This window comes from Cajanus cajan, chromosome 5 (genome assembly GCF_000230855.2).
Source record: "Cajanus cajan strain Asha chromosome 5, NIPB_CcT2T_4, whole genome shotgun sequence".
NCBI lineage: Eukaryota > Viridiplantae > Streptophyta > Magnoliopsida > Fabales > Fabaceae > Cajanus > Cajanus cajan.
In genome coordinates this window covers 4855603-4875881 of record NC_138521.1, presented here as the reverse complement: position 1 = coordinate 4875881, position 20279 = coordinate 4855603, and the positions used below count along the sequence as shown (strand labels likewise).

The following is a 20279-nucleotide window of genomic DNA, read 5'->3' as shown; positions in this document are numbered from 1 at the left end:
AGTATCATGAAATTATTGTCTATTACACATGATTAATTATGTTTATAAATATGATTAGTAATTACCTTTATATCTAAGTGATTAAAATTAAATGAATGTAATTTTATATAAGCATATTAATAATTCACGAGAGTGTTAAAATATCTAATAGTTAACTTTGTTTCACAAGTTATTAATTATGTTATAAAATTATTAATATTTAATAGTAATTGATTTTATTTCATAAATAATTAATATTAACTATATCTATAAACTAAAGATAAAAAGGAATTCTGTGTCTTATTATTGTTTTGGATTAAAGTGTAGAAGTTACAAAATATTTGTGCAATTTCTTTTTGTAAATAATAATTTTTATTTAAATTAATAAAATAAATTATTAAATTGTCCTATACAAAGTTGTACAGTTACCATAATAAAAGATAAAAATGTCTAAACAATTGTGTTTGCAAATATATATTGTTATAGATAATTCAACACTCATACAGAACACAAATAATCTTTATGTCTTTTGATGGGTTTCTAATGGTTTGGGCTTTGGGTTACTACTAATTCGGTTGGATTTGGTGTTTGGATCATTATATGAAGTTGGGCTCATCTAGTTTCATATGTACGAGCCACATGTGCTGTGTGCACGTAATTTCTTACGTTGGGCTTTAAGGTTATTTCTCTTATTTGTGGTTTTTACTTTGGTTCATGATATATACACCTCCTTTTTTCTATAAATACACCTCCTTTAAAAAAATAATTAAAATTTTAAAATTTTCTTAATTTTTTGTTTTAAATTTTTAAATTTTACATCCACAATATTTAATTTAGTACTTTTTCTTCATATATCTTTCTTCCTTTTTTCAATTTTTACATGCACCCCCTTATTTTTCCTTCATCCCACCTATTTTGGTAGCATTTGAAAATTGAAAGAGAAAAAAAAAGTGTGTGAGTAAGAAGAAGAAAGTAGTAAATTGAAAGTTAAAAGTGTAAAATTAATTTTTTTTAAAAAAAATTATAATATTTTATAAATTTTTTTTTAAAAAAGGAGGTGTACTTATATAAAAAAGGAGGTGTATATACCATGGGCCTTTTACTCTTTAGGGAGTCACGTAATGGCATTACGAGAGATCGAGAACATAAATAAATATAGAAATAAAAATGATAAATTACGTTTTTAGTTTCTCTATTTTTATAAATTTATAATTTTGATCATTTTATTTTTAAAATAGAGATATTTAATTATTTTAATTTAAAAAATATGAAAATTTTATTATCCCATTAAATTGATATTTATTAATTATTAAATTTTAACCTCTGATCATATTTAAGAGATGTAACATTTATTAATATAATATTTAAAAATTAAAAAAATATAAATAAGATCTTTATTACTAAGATAAATAATAATTATCCATAAAAATAAATAGAAACAAAAACAATAGCTTAATATCACTCGGCATGTTCAATATATCAATATATAATCACATCTAATGTGTCGTAACGCATATTAACTATGGAGATCTTCTATAACACAAGATGAACAGTTTAAATGATTAGATCGTATTAAATTATAACGACTGACATAAAACTAGAAAACAATGGCTAACATAAAGGTCATAAAATAATAGTTAGCATAAAGCTAGAAACAATGACTAACATGAGATAAATTGATTTATTAGATTTTGTCACTTAAACTAAGAAGTATGGTACTATGTCAAGATAGAACAGTTGGATATGGGTCTACCATGACATTAACCTGCAACACTAACTCAACTATGGGATTAGCCCACCGACTATTCTTTAAAGACCATAATCCTCCAATATTAGGTTAGAGACTAAATCTTCAATTTGGCATTTTACTTGATTAATCATTTAACTAAAATATGATTCGACCAGTTCCATACTAAAGCCACATAGACCCTAAAGGGAATCAACTTTTAAAACAACTTAATTCGCCTCTAGCATGTATGTATCTCAACTTAAACATGTATCTTAACCACATATTCACAACTTTACCACTTTATACAACATACAACTTTACAACTTTCAACTTTCATCAGATTAATCAACAATATGCAACTCAATATCAATAGTACTCATCATCAATTTGTTATCATTTATCATTTAAATATTAACAATTCATTATATTTCAACATTTAATATCTAAGCACATCATATAGTACCATATGTTATAAGAGAAATAATATATAACATCTTCAACATGTAATCATTAACTAACATATAACAACACTTTTGCATAACACAACACAACTAGAGTTTTACCAACAAAAAAAATAAACTCATATTTATCTCATATAAAAGATAAAAAAGATTACCTACAACTCTTATGAAGATCTCAAATTCTAATTCCATTATCTACTATGTTGAAAATATTAAAAATTGTATCAGTTTATGTAAAAGCTAATAGCTTGACTTTTACTTACTAAAAAGATCATAACTTGAGTTTTAGACCTCCTTTTTGGGTAATTATAGTGTCATTTGAAAGTTAACATCCAGGACTATAACTTTCATGAGGACACGAAAATTGATTTCGACCTTATCACATCCAGCGCGACATTTTTTTGACCAGTGCGGGTGTAAGGTCTGCACTTCGCGAAACTAAAAAATTTTGAATTTCCCAAACCACCAGAACCCATACTTAACTCATCTACTAACTCCAAACTTCACTCTAAACCAACATAACTCATATAATCATCATTATAGGACATGATTCTAACCACGAAAACAACATGAACACAAGAAATTTTCAGAAATCAACCAACTCATTAAGTCACAACCATACTCAACAAAAATGCAATAAAATTTAGCCCACTTCATCTAACTCAACCAAGCATCTAACAAGAATTTTGACAATCAATATATTATATTTTCGACCCATTTCAGCTTGCAAAATACACAGAAAAATAGGTAAACTTCTCTTACCTCTCTCAAGTTCAAATAGCCTAGAAACACAAAAGACCAAAGACTCTGTATGGAAACTCTCTCTTTCAGAAACCCTCAACCACTCAATAACTACACAACTAGCAACCAAACAAGACAACCAACTTCAAGAACGCCTAAGGATTCCAAGAGTTAGGGTCAGCTTCACAAGCAAGGGAAAAGGGGGGAGAAAGGTTCAGTCAAGGTAAGGATACTCTCTGACAAAAGTTGATCTTTCTCTCTTTTGTTCCTTCTTCAAAAAATAAGTTATGAGCTCTTAGAATGAGAACCCATTCCTGACTCCTTAGAAAAACTCAGTCAAACCCCCTCCTTTCTCAAACTAGCCCAAAAGACTTAGTTCATACTAAGTAAGTCCAAAAGAACAAAAATCACTTAAAACAACAACAATAAATTAATTACCTCAATAAAATAAATTCAATTGAAACTAGACACCAATAATTAATTAAATTAAAACACAACAACGCAAATAATTTAATTAACAAATCATTAATAAATTAAATTCAACTTAACAAACAATTTAAATTAAACATGAACCTTATAATGATTGTTGCAAATATTTGAATAAAAGAATATAAATATAATTGTCTTAATAATAACATGTATATTTGAACTTTTATTGAATTTGAATATCATTAAACATATTTTTTAACAATAGTAGATGATTTATTTATAGTAGTGTGGGGCATATACGAATTTGGAAAGTAGTATTTAATGAAAAGTAAAAAATAAATTTGATAGAAGAGCTTTCCATTATCATTGGTGGTACCATTGGTGTTATTGGCACCACACTTCTTTCTTGGAAAGATAAATGACTCTTTGATTGATTAATGTTATCACTGTTGATAGTATGTGAATTTTCTCTTTTGTTTGTTTTTAGTTCTCTTGTGGAGACGTAAACTAAAACAAAGAAATTGATGTTAAGTGAAAAATAAGTACAAAAGTTTGTCTTTTTTATTATTTGGATGATAAATAATTGATTAATTAATTTCACTTTTTGTTTAGTTTGAGATGAGTATATTTAAAAAAACATGTTTTATATTCTTCAACAGTAAACAAGATGTTAAAACATAAAGGTAATTAGAAAAATTGTCATTTTCTTCCTACCATGAATTTGGTGTATGTCTATCACACTAATGTAGTAATATAAATATTTTTACACTCCTTTAAAATCTTGTTCACACATTCGGATTATATCTGTGTTCATTCGCATCGTATGCCATAGATCATTTTTCTTTTGATAACCGTGCAATCCACCTTTGAACACCAAGATTTGTCTCACAAAATTTTTCCAAGTTTAGATTAAAAATACTTTTGCATAGAGTGTAACCTGAAATTCACAAACTAGGTTAAATGGAAAATCATAAAAATTGTAAAAAAAAATGGAAGAAAATTTATATTATACCTAACTTCATCTATTGCTATTTAAGTTTGTGATCCTTGAACCGATGGTTAAAATTACTAGCAATATGGCGTACAAAATACTTGTGATAAGCATGAGGAAGTCTCCAACCAAGTACCTCATTATCAATAACAAACTTTACACTGCAATGTTGATTAGAGATCAGATCTATTACTCACGTGTTCACGCAGATAAGCCAAAAACCATGATCACGTAAACAAAGTTTACCCCTCGACAACAACAAGGGCAAGAGGAAGAACATTGCTATCACCATCTTGTGTTGTGGCAATTAGCAGTGTGCCCTTACACTTATCATATAAATGTGTGCTATCAATGACTTGTAGTAATTGAAGGCATCATGTGCAACAAGGCCTGAATGTCCAAAAAAGGTGATGAAAATGTACATCATAATGATTACTAACAAAAAAATATGGTAACATAAATCTTAGTAAGACCCAAGAGCAATATCTTTCATGTATATAAGTCATCTTGATAGATTAGCATACGAATCTCCCCAATCACCAAATATTTTAAATACTACCTTTTGTTTTGTAATCCAATCATTTCTGTATGAAAATTTGAATCCAGTCTATGATGTTATCATTTCTTGGATAAGGCTGATCTTGATAGATGGGTTTTGGTTCACCATTCTTAATTACAATATTTATTAGTAATTCATATACAAAATGAACATTACGAAAAAAAAAACTTACCCTATATGAATGATGATATCAAGTCTAAATCTAACTTTGTATAATCTTATGGTAAAGATATATTTAAACAAATATGTCATTTACTCCATTGAGTCACTTTCTAGTTGCTTGATATTTTTTACTTAATTGCCTTCATGTACCATTCATAATCATCAATTGCATTTAAACATCTAACAATCCACTTTATATATATATATATATATATTCAACTGCATAAAAACTTTGAGAAATTTCCATTGCATTTTGCTTAACTACATTTTTCATAGTATCTTTATTTTCAAACTCAAGACCAACATATAAATCTTCACCAATTGATCAAGTATTGGACTATTCCATCTTGAGAATTTCTTTCACATATGAGTAACTCCAATTTCTATTTGTATAATGAGGTAAATTGTCCCAAAATTAACTTCCACTTGTAACAACCAACAACAATAATAAAAAATTTAAATTTTATGAACAACTACATTTTTATTTGAAATGTTACCTTCGTCAAAAGGAACCACAAAAATAGGTTCAACAACAATGTCATTAGATGATGTGCAATCATCTATATGATCTCCATTTGATCCGTCTTCACTTTGAAACGATGAAGAAACATGGTAGCCTTCATCATTTTTGCCATCCTCATCTTTATCTCTTTGCATATTTGGTGAACATTGAAATTGTTGTTCATTATTTGTGCAAAGTGCCATATTTTGTAACAAAATTGAAGATCTCCCTTCAACAACAATTTTGATGTATAATTCCATTATTAACATAATTGTTTGGCTCTGAAATGCATCTATCATGCACTGAACATCATTATCATCATCACCCAATTCCAATGCTTCATATATATTTCAAGGTAAAAAATGATATTATGCAGATAATATGACTTGATCATCTCTAAGACAAAATTTATTGCAAGTCCTTTTTGTTTTTTTTAATATCCTAATATATATATGAGGGGGATTATAGTTACACCGGTGTAACTTTTACCAAGTATTACACCGCTTAATAACTTTATATTAAATGTGAATTTTGTAAATCCAACCGTTGGATTGAAAGTGCATATCACTTTATATGTGTATATCAAATTTTGTTAAAATTGAATAACAACTTGAAGGTAATCAAAGTGTTCATATTTTAGTATATTTTGAAATGAATATATTACATCAATTTTGTTTTATAAGAATAAAGTATCAAATCATCTTGGATTAATATAAAATTTTGTATATATGATCTAAGTGTAAAGAACTTTCAATTTAACGGTTAGATTTACAAAAATTCAAATTTAATATAAAGTTATTGAGCGGTATAATACTTAATAAAAGTTACACTGGTGTTATTATAACATTCCTCTATATATATTGTGTTTAATATACATTTATTTTTTTTACCATTAAATATAACAACTTCAAGAGTTTAAATTTTTTTAATGTAAATAAAAACCATAATTTAATCTGTGATATGCTAGTAATGTATCTGTAACATAAAAACAACAACAAACAAAATTAATTTTAATATATATATATATATATATATATATATATATATATATATATATATATATATATCATACCCTTACTACTCAATCATATATAGCATACACAAGATTCTTACAATATTGTGAATGAGCGCTATATAAAAAAGGAGGAGATCATCACTTAAAAAAATAAAAAAAAATAAAAATAGAGTCCCCTTATTAGAGACGGTTGGACTCTAAAAAAAATTAAATAAAACTAGTCTCCTTTTGAGGGACAATGACACCATTTAATAAATAGAAGAAAAAAAATAATCCCCTACTTGAGAACAACAACACTTATTATTATTATTTTTTACATAAATAATCTTCTTACTATCGATAGTGAAACTCTAAAAAAATTTAAATAAAACTAGTTCCAACGACACAATTTAATGATAAAAAAATAAGTTCTCTCACTTAGGGGCAATGACATTTAATTTTTTTTTTTATATATACATATATAAACAATTCCCGCACACCGACAACGAGACTCTAAAAGGACAAAAAATTGAATAAAACTAGTCCCAATTGAGAGATAATAACACTAACAAATAAATAAATAAACTAGTCCCCCATTGGGAGACAACAATATCATTTAATTAAATAAAATAAAAATAGGCATCCAACTGGTAACGTCACTTGCACAAAATTTAAGAAAGAGAAGTGACGTTAGAGTTAGATGCACCAATGTTAATCTCGCACTCAACTCTAAAATCATTAATATGGCACCACATGTTACTCCCAAACCATTTTTGTTTTTTTAAAAAATAATTACGTGACATGTGTATTGTTGAATTGACCAACGATATCTATGACTAACTACTCCAAAATAATGAAATGTTTCAAAAGAGTTTCATTCCTATAATATGTTTTCATAATGACCTTAGTTGGATCCAAAAACTTGAAAATTAATTAACTTAAGTATATCCTTCAAAAATGTTTATAATTTTTTTTTTAATTTTCTTCTTTTAAAAATGTTTGAATAAAACAAAAAATGTATGGAAAAATAAATAACAAACAGTAGTTATCTACTCCATCTTGAAGAGGCATTTGATGAACAAAATTTTTCACTTTTTCAAAAGTTTGAAGTTAGAAATGTTAATTTTTAATATTTAATTTATTATTTAAAAAATAACATTCTAAAAATAATTTTATGAAGTCATTCAAATTTCTCATCTTGAAGGTAAATTTCTTATCAAAAGTAACTAATTGATGTATATCCAAACACAAACACATGCTAAGTGATATTAATTAACAATCTAATATCATTACTATATAATTGTACAACTTGAATAATTGAGACATTAAGGCATGAAACTTCCGTAGCATCTGGAAAAGGAAAGGTGAGAAAGCAAACATTGTTACTTCCATTCCAACCTTGTGAGATGGGCAGTCTGCCTTTGATCTTCACTTTGAATGAGACAGTGACATGGGAATTCCTGGGGCATTCTACATCGAGAATTTCATGCAAGTTGAATTCTTCCTTGTCAATTTGACTCTTGAAGACGTTCCTAACCAAGGAACCATCCACTTTGATTGTAACTCATGCTAAAAAGTACAAAATCACTCCCATTATTTTCCTTGGTCACTTGAAGTCATCAGATTTCTTTGTCTATATACTCAAATTTGTCGCTCAAAATGTGATACCTCAGTTATAATCTGCACTTACAATTCAGCATGTCTGCCTGAACTCTATGAAGGAGGAATTAAGTTGCCTACTGATGCACTTAGCAAGCTTAATTAGCACTATATCATTGTTCAAGGAACTCATCAGAACTGATGGGAAACAAACTCTTAAGTTTCCACCACCAAAAGTAATTCAAGGTACATTTACAAAATACAAAAATACTCTTCTGAAATAATTGTATTTCATAACATTACTTCTAAGAATTCTAATTTTACTTTATTGTAATATCAATTTGTTTTGGTATGGTTGAAATGAATCACAAAGACTAAAGTAATTTCAGTTGCATAGGCTATGGAAAACCACAAATTGTTTATACTAGACCACCATGACACAATCTTTTCATATTTGAGGCGAATAAAAGAAACTGAGACAAAGGCCTATGGTACTAGAACAATCATTTTGTTGCAAGATAATGGAAGTTTAAAGCTATTGGCTATTGAGCTAAGTAGGCCACATCCTGGGGGTGATAATTTTGGTCCTGTTAGTGATGTCTACCTTCCTGCAGAAGGTGACTACTATGCGGTTGTAAATGACTCCTGCCATCACCAACTTGTCAGCTATTGATATAAATTCTGCTAATGACACTTTTAATTATATCAAGCATATACAGTTTTTAAAATTATGAATTATATATTAGTATTTTTGCAACATGAGTGCAAGTTATTACGTCTTTCAGGTAAATTTATTCACTGTTAAGGATGTTATCATGTGTATGATTTTTCTCACTTCCCTAAAAACCCTAAACATTGAAATGATTCATCGGACTGTCTCCCCCATTCATTGATACTTTCAGCACTCTAATATCAAGATTTGGAACCCAATGTCTGCCTGGTGATCACAAGATCTCTGTTGTCTCTATTAATACTATTTTTTTTCTTCTAAATTATAAGTGATATATGATTCAAGAAAAATAATTAATATGGTTATTAAATTTATTATAAATTTTTTTTATTACCTTTGATTAGTTTTAAAAATAAATGATTTTTGTTTATAAATAATTAAAAAATTCAAATTTATTATTTATAATTAAGATCAAAATTCTTATCAAACAAGTTATGATTGATAAGATCACTCTTCACCGAGATTTTAATTTTATCAAATAATTTTTTCTTTTATCTGAGCTAATTTAATTTTATTTGATACAGTTATAAGTAAAAAAGTTATCCTGTTTTAATTATGATACATAAAAGAGTTGGCTATATAATTTATTAAATCCTTATTACACTATTTTAATTATTTTAATCTTATTATTTGTATCAATGTTATATGAACATTTGTTTTTTGTTTTAATTATTTTCTCGTGTCATGTAACTCTTATCTATCCCTACTACAAAATTGAAATTGGAAGTGTAAAATAGAGAGGGGAAATGAGACGGGAGAAAATTGAAATTCGAAGTGTAAAATAGAGAGGGGCAAATAAAACCAGGGAGGAGATAAAGTATTGATAGAGATTAAAATAAAATTATAAAATGCTCGCCTATGAATTAAACGGATGATTTTTACATGTAAAGACTAAAATATAAAAATTGTAAAATATAAAAATCAGAATGTAAAATTAGTGTAAATATTAATTGATACTAAAATATAAATCATAAACACACGTTGGTTCTTTTTTAATGACGGAGACAGAAAAGAACTAAAATAGATGACTTTTAATTCTAAGATTAAAATTAAAGGCCAAATGAATAATTAAAAGTTTATTTTTTTTATAGATTTTTTTTTTGTCATTAACAGATTATATATATATATATATGAATAAATAGATAGATAAATAAATATATTTGTGATTTTATGATATGAATGAGATCATATTATAAAATTTAATATTTAAAGAAAAAAATTTCTAATAAAAAATTAAAATACCAATAAAGATATATTTGTAAAAGAGTAGATAATGATATTAGCAGAAATGTAAATTATTATTATAAATGAGTTTATCATAAATTATTATTATTATAAAATACCAATAAGGATTTGTTGTTATCATAAAAATAAATGAGTTTATTATGTATAGGATATGTTATTTTCCTTAAAAAAGTGTTTTTTTTAAATAAAATAAATAAAAGTATATTTTTACTTTTTAAATATATTTGTCTAAATAATTTTTTTTTAAATAATCTTATGATCTTTTGAAGATACAAATCTTATTTATTTTTAAACAAACTGAACCAGGATAGTAGTGGAAAATTGTGCATAGCCTATATTTTTTTTATGTTCATTGTGTAAACAATTTTATATTATTAATTTATAATAAATTATTAATAATATTATTTTTGAAATTATTATTATAAAAGTCATCTAATCTAATTAAATGGAAGCACAAGTAATCTTAACCAATGGGCAATTGATATGATAATACAATAAATCATAATTTATTAAAACGTATATATAGAAGGGAATGATTAAACTGAGTGAGAACAGTGAGTGTCTCTGAAACTGAAAATCAAGAAGCAGAATCGAATGTAAATGGGAAATCAGAAGCAGAAGTGGACGCAAGATGAAGAAGACGCGCTTATCGCAGGAGTGGAAAAGCATGGCCCTGGAAAGTGGAAGAACATTCTCAAAGATCCCCAATTCGCCCCTTTCCTCACTTCTCGATCCAACATCGACCTCAAGGTACCCAATCACCAACTTCTTCTTTCTTTCTTAGATTAGGGTTAGGGTTAGGGTTTGAGTTAGGGTTTTTCTAAAAAAAAATTATATCTTCAGGATAAATGGCGAAATTTGAGTGTCAGTAACGGTTCTCAAGGCTCCAAAGATAAATCTAGGGTTCCCAAGCTCAAAGCACTTCCTGCTCCTTCTACAACCGCCACCACCACTCTTCAAACTGCTGCTCCTGCTCCTCTAAACGCAGCGTCTGATGCTGCTGTCCCTGATCCTTCTCAAAATGAGCAGGATACCAAAAATTCTCCAAGGTATGAAAATGCTGTCTATTTTTCCTTTGTCAATTTACTCTGATCAACAGAATTTTGATGCTGTATTTGCAATGTTGTTGTTACTGTTGTTCACATTCATTAGCCCAAATAAAATTAAAAAAAAAAAAAAAAGAGAGAGAGAGAGAAGAAATTGTAGTTCTTTTGACAGCCCGTGCTTTAGCTCATAGGTTGATAATTACTAGTTGTTGATTCTTTTCACTTTGTGGACGATGATCACAGATTTGTATATTTCATGTGATATTTTTGTTTAGTGAAATCTCAAAGTTTCATTGAAAACAAGACAGAGGATTTAAATAATACAGAATGAAGTTTTTGACGGTGTCTTTCACCCTATAGAATCTAGGTAAAACTTCACGTGAGAGATTTCAGATGATGACAACTGTGTGCGTGAGGTGTGATGTAAGATATAAAAGTTTCGAAGATTTTATGAGGTTTAATGAAACTTTTGGCTCTTGCAGATTGATCCAAATACCGTTATTGATTGTGTCAAAAGTTTTGGAGTTCTGTTCATCATAAATGAAGATAACTAATTTAGAGTTTTTTTGGATTTCCCTTTCTTCTAGATAGAAGTATATCTTGTTTAAACGGAAGAGTAAAATGTATAATGACATTTAATGATACAAGGTTATTCAATCCCTGTTATTCACATATGGATTTTATTTTTTGATACTGTAAAAGGTGATGCTGCAGAACTATTTATTAGTTATGGTTTACATTTCAGCATTTTTAGTTGGCAGCCATTAGTTATTTTGTATTAATTTGATGCAGCATTTTAATGTGACAAACTATTTGTTTTATCAATTAAGATCATATTATGAGAGGTTGCCGGTACTTGTTTTACCAGGTATATTCCAATGATTTTTGAAGCTCTGTCAGCATTAAAAGATAGTAATGGATCCGATCTAAATGCTATTGTTAGTTTCATTGAGGTCAGATGAAGATCTTTATTCCATTATGTTTCAATAATATTTGTCAATGATATTATTATGTATTTTGTAAAGTGGTTACAATACTTGTTTATGAGATTATATAACAAGGATTTAATATATAAAATCTAGAATGAAAATATATTTTTTTTTTTTTTTGTATTTTTTCTTTACATTGGGTATTTAATATCAGTTCTTCGACTCCAAGTCTCTCTTAGTATTTTTTTCTTGGAGATAATAATTTTTCCATTATGGTCTTTTAGAAGTAATATGTTGAAGCCTTGTACCATTTATTGATTTGTGGGGTAGAATGGGGAATTGGAAATTAATTTAATATGGAGTGTCTATTGCGCATATTGTTCTTAATATCAAATATTTTCTATTATTTTTATTTTATTTTATAATTTTAGAAGTGACACCTACCACATGTAATACTGCAGCAAAAACATCAAGTTCCTCAAAATTTTAGAAGGGCATTAAGTACAAGGTTGAGGAGGCTTGTTGATCAAGGAAAACTTGAAAAGGTAATTTAGTCCTCTATATCTTGATTTTACATATGTATTTTTATATTATAATTGAGGGTGAGCTTTGGCTCAATGATGAGGTTCTTGCCTTGTGACCTTAAGGTTAATGTTTCAAATCTTGGAAACAACCTTGTTCAAACTTGTTAGTATATCATTGCTCTTTATTGCGTACCTGTATTCAAGAATCCAACCGGAAATCCTGAAAAGATTGGAATGATATGACTAACATTTTTTGGTTTGAGTGGGAGATAAGTGAACATGTTACTTGGTTGATTAGGAGACTTATAGGTCCAAGTAAGAGGGTGGTTTATTTTTTGGCAATCTGGTGTCAAAACTCAACCATGGCTTTGTCAATTGACCATGGTGTTTTCCAATTTCCACTACAAGTTTACCACCATGTGTCCATGTTTTTGTGTGTAAGGCTGTAAGCATCATTTTCCACTAGAATGGGTTGCACATCAACCCAGAAATCCATTCTATTCAATTCTGTTTGAAATTCTTGTTTTATGCGTATTCTTTCCAAACAATTTCTTTGAAATAGGATAGGGGTCCTGTCACATGTTTCTGTAAGGATCTTGGGCGATATTCTTAGTGGCTATGCATTGCTCTCTTATTTTTTATCACTGTTTAACACATTTAACACATCTGACATGATAGGTGTTGAATATGTCCTGTTATGTATTAACAAACAATTAGTAATGTAAATATATCTTTGTACATTTATCCTTTTATATGCATATCGTACCCATGTTGTACTATGTTTATGGGCTTCCATTTTTGGGACTCTTGCTGTTCCTTTGCTTCCCATGGGCTTTACCCCAACCTTCTTTCCTAGACTTTGCACACCTGGCATATGAGCAGAAATTTCACATTTAAGTTGAATGATCTTGAAGCTTGTTTTCATTCTCTACTCTTTGATCTACAGGTACATAATTGTTACAAGATAAAAAAGGACTCCTCCGTGGGGACAAAATCACCTGCACCAAAGCCAAAGGATGTCCGGCCACCACCACAACGGCAGTCCCCAGCTTCTGTCTTAATGGCATCTAATGAGTCGATAAAGGAAGCTGCGGATACTGCAGCCTACAGAGTTGCTGATGCTGAAAGTAAATCATATCTGGCGGCGGAAGCAGTGAAGGAGGCAGAAAAAATATCATTGCTGGTTGAAGATTGTGATTCCATGTTACAGCTAGCAAAAGATATATATGAACAATGTACTAAAGATAAAGGATCCTTCCTGCCTCTTGTTTGTGAATTTTTCAATCCTACTGATTATTTATAATGACCATTGATTTTGTGGGTCTATTCATGCAGGTTCGCGTGGTCAAATCATCCTCTTGGTTTAAGATGGTCAACGTAAGATTTATAAATAGATTCGTCCAGATGTTGGTCTCTAAATGTAAAATTTTGTTTATCCGATGAAATACTATTTTAACATTTTTTCGGTGTATTTTATCAGATCCCTTGACATTTTTATTTCTTAAATCTGCATGGAGAGTCATGTTAATAGGCCGTACATATCTTCTCTATTCTCTCTAGTAATAGTACTAGTCCTCCGAATCTGTCCAGATTTTGGATCCATGGTGGCAGCAATAGAAGTTCATTTGTGTTTTTCTGGCAATGTGATATAAACCATTCATGTTTCTTCACTCAAGTCTACAATATGATCCTATAAAAGTGAAATTTCATCCTAAGATAAGTAAAGGTGATGTTATAGGTGAAATATAGAATCATCAATGTGTTTCTTATATCTTGATTGGATGTGACTATCGATATTTTCAATTTAATGTTCATATTATGTTTGTAGTTTTAAATATTAAAATTGAAGATCAGTTTTTATCGTATAATTGAGAATATAATTGAGGCAAGTGCTAAATGAAATACTCAACCTAATTATATCGGCTTCATAAAATACCATTTTATATCAAGCTTTACCATCCTTTTTATTTATATAAAATAGAATGATTATCTTAGATGAAAGTGTTTTTGAAGAATATTATTTAACAAGAATGTCTTAAAGAGTTTTCCTTAAACAAGTGTTTTTAACAAAATTTTTTTTATTAATTTCATATCCTTTTAATTTATTATTTTCTTTATTTTTAAATTAAATTTTAATATTTATTTAAAATTATTAATAATTAAAAATAATTTTGTACTACAATACATTTTATTTTATCATAAGTCTCAAATATTATTATTATGAACAGAATATTCATTTATTATGAATTTTAGTTATAGTTTGTATAAGTATTTATACATTTATGAGTTCTATTCGATGGCGTTTGAGTTCTTAAACAAGTGCTTTTCACTAAAATTCTTGATTCGATACATCTTTTAATTTATTCTTTTCACCTTTATTTTTAATTTAAATTTTAATATTATTCATAAAAAATAATTTTATACTAAAATATGATTTATTTTATTACAAGTCTATAATATAATTTATATGAACAAAAATATTCATGTATTAGGAATTTTAATTATAATATAGTTTGCATTCACAAGTATTTATTTATACATTAATTTATAGTAATTGAAGATAACAAAAACAAACAGAGAAACTACAGACAGGAAATAAGTACCTACAGCATCCGCATGTAGTGCCAGGCAAACATTAGGAGCTTCCAAAAGATCTGCAAATATTTCTGTTGAGCGGATCCCATTTTTAAGAAGATATCAGCGCAAACGTTAGGATAGTTTGATAAATTAATTAGTTCAATTTTAATGTTCATATAATTACTAATCATTAACAAGAAGAGAGTTGTGATAATTTTATATGTGGAAACGTACAAATACTAATATATATATATATATATATAATGAGGAAAGAGGAATGCTACAACTTTGGCAAACCGTATGGGTGACATGCTCAAATTTCTTGCTGGGTCCAAGATAGAAAAGAATGCACTGAGAAGGAAGGACGCTTTCAGAGAATGCATGCGGCGGAAGATTTGCAATGACACTGTTCAAATGCATGTTCTGATGAACATCTTAATTTTGACAATAAGGCTAAAATGCAGTATTCAAGTCCAGAAACACAATCACATGCTTTGCAGAAAATAATGTTTTAGAATTCAGAAACATTTAAAACTAACAAGACATGACCATCGTCAGCATCAATAAAATATCAAACAGAAATTGGCAATCCTCAAGTTCTTTTAAGTTTATCATCATAAACACCCCAGAATTGCCTCCCAAGGACTTCTGAAAACTTGTTTGCTCCAAAAAGGTAAAGCAAAATTTAGGGTCTAATCATGGATCACCGCATGATTTGCAACCATACAATGTCTACAGAAAAATCATTATGAATCTCAGTTCATCCATATGATGACAAATTTCCAAACTTAAGATTACAGAAGCACAAGCCCCAGCTCTGACGGCTTCAATGCATGCCTTATTCGGTAGTTGTAAAGATAATAATGAAGTTTCCCATCACCCGGTCCAAACTTGAGTTCCCTCAAGAAGGTTTCATTCTGCATGACATCCAATGCATTGAAAACATCATAATCCTTCTGTTTTGCGACAATGAGAGCATCATTCATCAGCTGAAGCAAAGGAGTGACTGTGGACACGTTATAAAATGAATAGGCTGCTTTCAAAGTTGAATAATTTTGGTGGCCAAGGATACTAGAAGGAAGTGTGTAAAAACTACAAAAGTCGGTGACCACGTGAGTTTCAGGACTTTCAACCAGATAACTATCAATAACGTTCTCCCTTGGCAGAAGCCAATGCTCCACATCATTTTCATCAAAATCAGGTGCAACAACAAAATGGCTCAAATAATTCCTAATTAGCCTTGTAACCGCCGGAACATCATGAATTTCCATCTTTCTAAACCCTGGGGTGACTGTTGATTCTGGTAGCTTGTAAAGCTTGATGGTTCGACTCATTGTCATTCGTGCACCAAGCCGAGAGAAACCAACATCAATTAGCTTCTTAGGATTCAAAGATCTGTGCCAGTATTGACAAGTTGCTATTGGTGTAGGAAGAATTACTCCAGCAGTGTAGGCTGCCTGCCACATATTTTCCAGGTGAACCCTCCTGGTCACCTCTTTGATCATGACAGGAGCAAGCCTCTTTGTTCGAAGTTTCTTATGGACACATAGAAAATTGATCTCTGCCATATGAACAACCTCGTCACGAACTCGGATTCTAGCAGGAATACCTGTTATAAAGGCAACCAACTTCTTCGAACTTTTAACACGGACACCAATATGCCAACTCCTGAAATAACCAGGAGGTTGCAGAGCCCAGCGCAGAAATTCCTTTGAGTAGTTAAATCGAAACATGTTCTCATCATCCTCAACATAATTATGAGCAAGGAGGTTGTATACCTCATCACACATCACCTCAGAGTTGATGTCACAAGTAATCCATTCATAGGGGTCAGGAAGGTTGTATGGTTCTTGTTTGACCTCAGATAAAGGAGTTGGAAGTTCAATAGGGCCTTCTGGCAAACTCGAGTCCCCTATATCCTTGAATTGCCCAACAGGTTGGGTTTCCCAAAATTTATGTCTTTTTTCCAAAGAGAGAGATTCTTGAACTTTTTGTGCTAAATTATCTAATGCAAGATCACTTTCAGCAGGTGCATTCCCATCTGGGTTGGGATTTTGTGTTTCTTCAGGTGAACCAGAGGAAGGATTGCTATCAACCATTTGAAATCCTTTCAAACGAGCAGTCTGAAAGAAGAAATAAAGATTTTTCGGTAAACAAATTTAGTAGAAGAAAGCAAAATTTTCTCTTAATACCCACAGAATTTTGTGGCCAACTATTGACTACTTCTATTCACATCAATGAGAAGAAACCCATCTTATACGTTATCTCATGTAAAACCAAAAATATTCATAGTTATACTAGCCACTTGATCTTTATGATACAATTACAAGCCAAGATTCATTACAGGCCAAAATAAAAGAAATAAAAATATCTATGGGCTATCTCACATTCTTATTTCGAATGGACTAAACATGTAACTTAGTTCTTATAGAAACTTTGGTTATTGCTGTAAGCCTGTAATTACTTTTTAAAATGTGAGATACATTTTGTAACTTTTTCGGCAGAACAAATTGCAAATCTATGAAATGCATATTTGATGGGATTGGAGTTGCACTAATTGATAATGATAGGTATTGAATTCCATATAACTGGTTAATAATTTTTTCTGCAAATAATGATCAACATGGGCTATTATGAATTTACTTTGCACAGCAGAAGATACTTTGAAGCAATGCTTACATGTTTTAGAGTGAGCTATTCTAGTTGGAGAACTACTACTGCAGTGGAACCAATACAGAATTAGCTTCAGCCTTTGGTATTCAGAGGTTAAAATAGTGAACTTGATTTTCAGCAAGTGAAATCCCACACAGATGACAAACAGAAGAATGAATGATAACAGGATGCAAAAATAAAAAATAAAAAGTAAAATTTCCTATAATCATTATTAAAAGAATTATTAATTCCAACATTCACCAGTCAACACTAAACAACAAGATCCATTATAATACAAAGAAAGGTGAAGGCTAAACCCATTAGGGGAAACATAGATCAGAAGGTGCATTTCCATCTGGGTTAGGAATTTTGGGTTTCTTCAGGTGATCTAGAGGAAATAATAGCTTTGAAGTATGAACCATCTGAAACATTTTTAGAAGGGTAGTCTGAATGACACGATGACGATGTTCGAACAAATAGATTTGATAGAAGAAAGAAAAGTTCTCCTTAGCACTGGGAGGCTGCAAAATATTTGGAAGAGATATTCATCTACTTTTCTACGGCGCAAAACACCAAGTGAATTTACCTGACTAAGCTATAGTTAGGGTCTGTTGGGATAAGCTTCTTCGTAATTTAAAGTTGACTTATGCACTTAACCTTATAGAAACTATCATTTAACTTCTCCAATTACTGAAATGTATAAGTTGATTTTAAGCTCATGGAAAAAGAGTCAAATTCATTATCCCTTCTTATTTTACCTCTCCTATAAGCACTTCCAGATAAGATTCTCCAACAATTTGTAATACACAACTCTAAATTTCTATGATTCAATAACCCAACCTCATTCACTTCTATGGGGGCATAAAACAAGAGAGCGTGTTAAGAAAAATAAAGTTTGAGTATGTATGCACATCTGATATCGAAGCAACTTTGAACAGTAATAATCGTGTGCATCTGATATCTAAGCAAGTTTCAAAAAGAGAAAGGCACAGATCCAATAGTAGCAATTAAGTGCATCTGATATGTAAGCAAATTTCGAACAAAAAGGGTTTTGAGTAGAGTAGTTATCAGTGATTTTACCTGCGAAGAAGAAGAAGAAGATGATGATGATGATGATGAAGAACGCAAATGGAATGGAATCGATGAAACTAAGGGCGATTTCGTGAGAACCGATTTCTCACAAACAAAGGGGTAAGGGGTTTGTACGGTGGGCCACTCATAATGCTGTCGAACGGGTTCGGCCCATTATCACCTCCCTTGACGGGCCTATGTCGAAACTAATGAAAGGCCCAATCTGTAAGCTTCGTCATATTCGGAGATTATTAATTATTATTATTATTATTATTAAATACAACTTACAATTGAGAGTTTTAAGAGTTACTGTAGTTTACTGTTCATGTTTTTCTTTTTTCTTTTTCTTTGATTTAGAATTTTTTGGAGGAATATGTCACCTAATTTGTTAAAGTGGGAAGTAAAATTTGCATGTTTTAGCTTCAAATTCTGTCTTACATGGAAAATTAAAAATACATATACTCATTATCTGTAAGTATCCATTTAAATTATTCAATTATTATCCGTGATGGATTTTATCTATGAATACCCGTGGATACAGGTATTTTTGTCATTCTTAGGAGTCCATATGTAATGTCAAAACAAAGTGGAATGAATTTTTTGATCCCAACAACTACTCTTGTCATGTTTGGTATTACTTCAACAATAAGTAATGGTGGGAATTCCTCTAATCAACAAGTGTAAACACTAGTTGAATCAATATCAGAGTCTTTAATTCCTTCTTTTTTTCTTCACAAATCAACCTAGATAATGTTGCAAACCATTAAAATATAAGCATAAGTGGTTGTATGAATTTGAAACAATGGTTTACAATGGATGAAGATAGACTACTTATTAGCGCGTGGTTGAATGTTTCAAAGGATCTAATTGTTGGGATTAACATGGAGGTAGCCACGGATAAGGAGGTAGCCACTACCCAACCTAACAAAGGGCAAAATGATAGGGAGCAAGGAGGCAAAAACTTCCACTAATTCTAAGATTTAGAGATGGTGAGCGAGGTCCAGGAGCACATTGTGGAAGGATTAGGTTTTCTAATTTCCATGGTGAGTGTGAGAGTTTGGACAATAAATTCTTTCAATCTTTCTACTTTTTAATTTTATATTTTAGTGTTTACCCCGTCGATTCAAAAATATAGTTTATTATATGGGCCAATCAACCAATTTTCATGTGGAACAACCTAACTTTCCCATTATGTTGTTCCAAAACTTCACTACCAGTATGATTGTGTTCTAGGTTGTTCTCATTTCTATTCTTAGATAACTCTTCCATTAGTGCAGTGAATTTAAATTCAACAATTTTGGGGTTGCAATCATGTGGGTGGGGTTTAAACTCAATTTGAGTGTTTTTGTTGGGTTGGCT

The 20279-nt window shown here is 29.9% G+C and overlaps 2 protein-coding genes across 3 annotated transcripts; one reads left to right on the top strand and one right to left on the bottom strand.

Moving 5' to 3' along the window:
* Nucleotides 1-10650: 10650 nt before the first annotated feature.
* On the top strand, nucleotides 10651-14290 carry LOC109802183 (Homeodomain-like/winged-helix DNA-binding family protein). The gene is made up of 6 exons (XM_020363424.3): nucleotides 10651-10871; nucleotides 10965-11170; nucleotides 12036-12120; nucleotides 12558-12641; nucleotides 13567-13855; nucleotides 13956-14290. The coding sequence occupies exons 1-6, from the start codon at nucleotides 10722-10724 to the stop codon at nucleotides 13985-13987; spliced, it is 846 nt and encodes a 281-aa protein (XP_020219013.1). The 5' UTR covers nucleotides 10651-10721; the 3' UTR covers nucleotides 13988-14290.
* A 1373-nt stretch (nucleotides 14291-15663) lies between these two features.
* Nucleotides 15664-19078, bottom strand: LOC109802879 (glycylpeptide N-tetradecanoyltransferase 1). Of its 2 annotated transcripts, XM_020364288.3 has the most exons (3): nucleotides 18930-19034; nucleotides 17877-17914; nucleotides 15664-17320 (listed from the first exon to the last, which is right to left on the bottom strand). In XM_020364288.3, exon 3 carries the CDS (start codon nucleotides 17294-17296, stop codon nucleotides 15992-15994), a length of 1305 nt encoding a protein of 434 aa, XP_020219877.1. In that variant the 5' UTR covers nucleotides 17297-17320; nucleotides 17877-17914; nucleotides 18930-19034; the 3' UTR covers nucleotides 15664-15991. The 2 variants fall into 2 exon arrangements, with proteins under 2 accessions (XP_020219877.1, XP_020219876.1); XM_020364287.3 differs by lacking the exon at nucleotides 17877-17914 and having other exon boundaries at nucleotides 18930-19078.
* Nucleotides 19079-20279: the final 1201 nt, after the last annotated feature.

Coding starts and splice junctions, on each gene's coding strand:
- LOC109802183 (XM_020363424.3), top strand. CDS start 10,722: ATGGGAAATCAGAAGCAGAAGTGGACGCAAGATGAAGAAGACGCGCTT. Junction 10,872..10,964: donor GATCCAACATCGACCTCAAG/GTACCCAATCAC, acceptor TTATATCTTCAG/GATAAATGGCGAAATTTGAG. Junction 12,121..12,557: donor CTATTGTTAGTTTCATTGAG/GTCAGATGAAGA, acceptor GTAATACTGCAG/CAAAAACATCAAGTTCCTCA.
- LOC109802879 (XM_020364287.3), bottom strand. CDS start 17,296: ATGGTTGATAGCAATCCTTCCTCTGGTTCACCTGAAGAAACACAAAAT.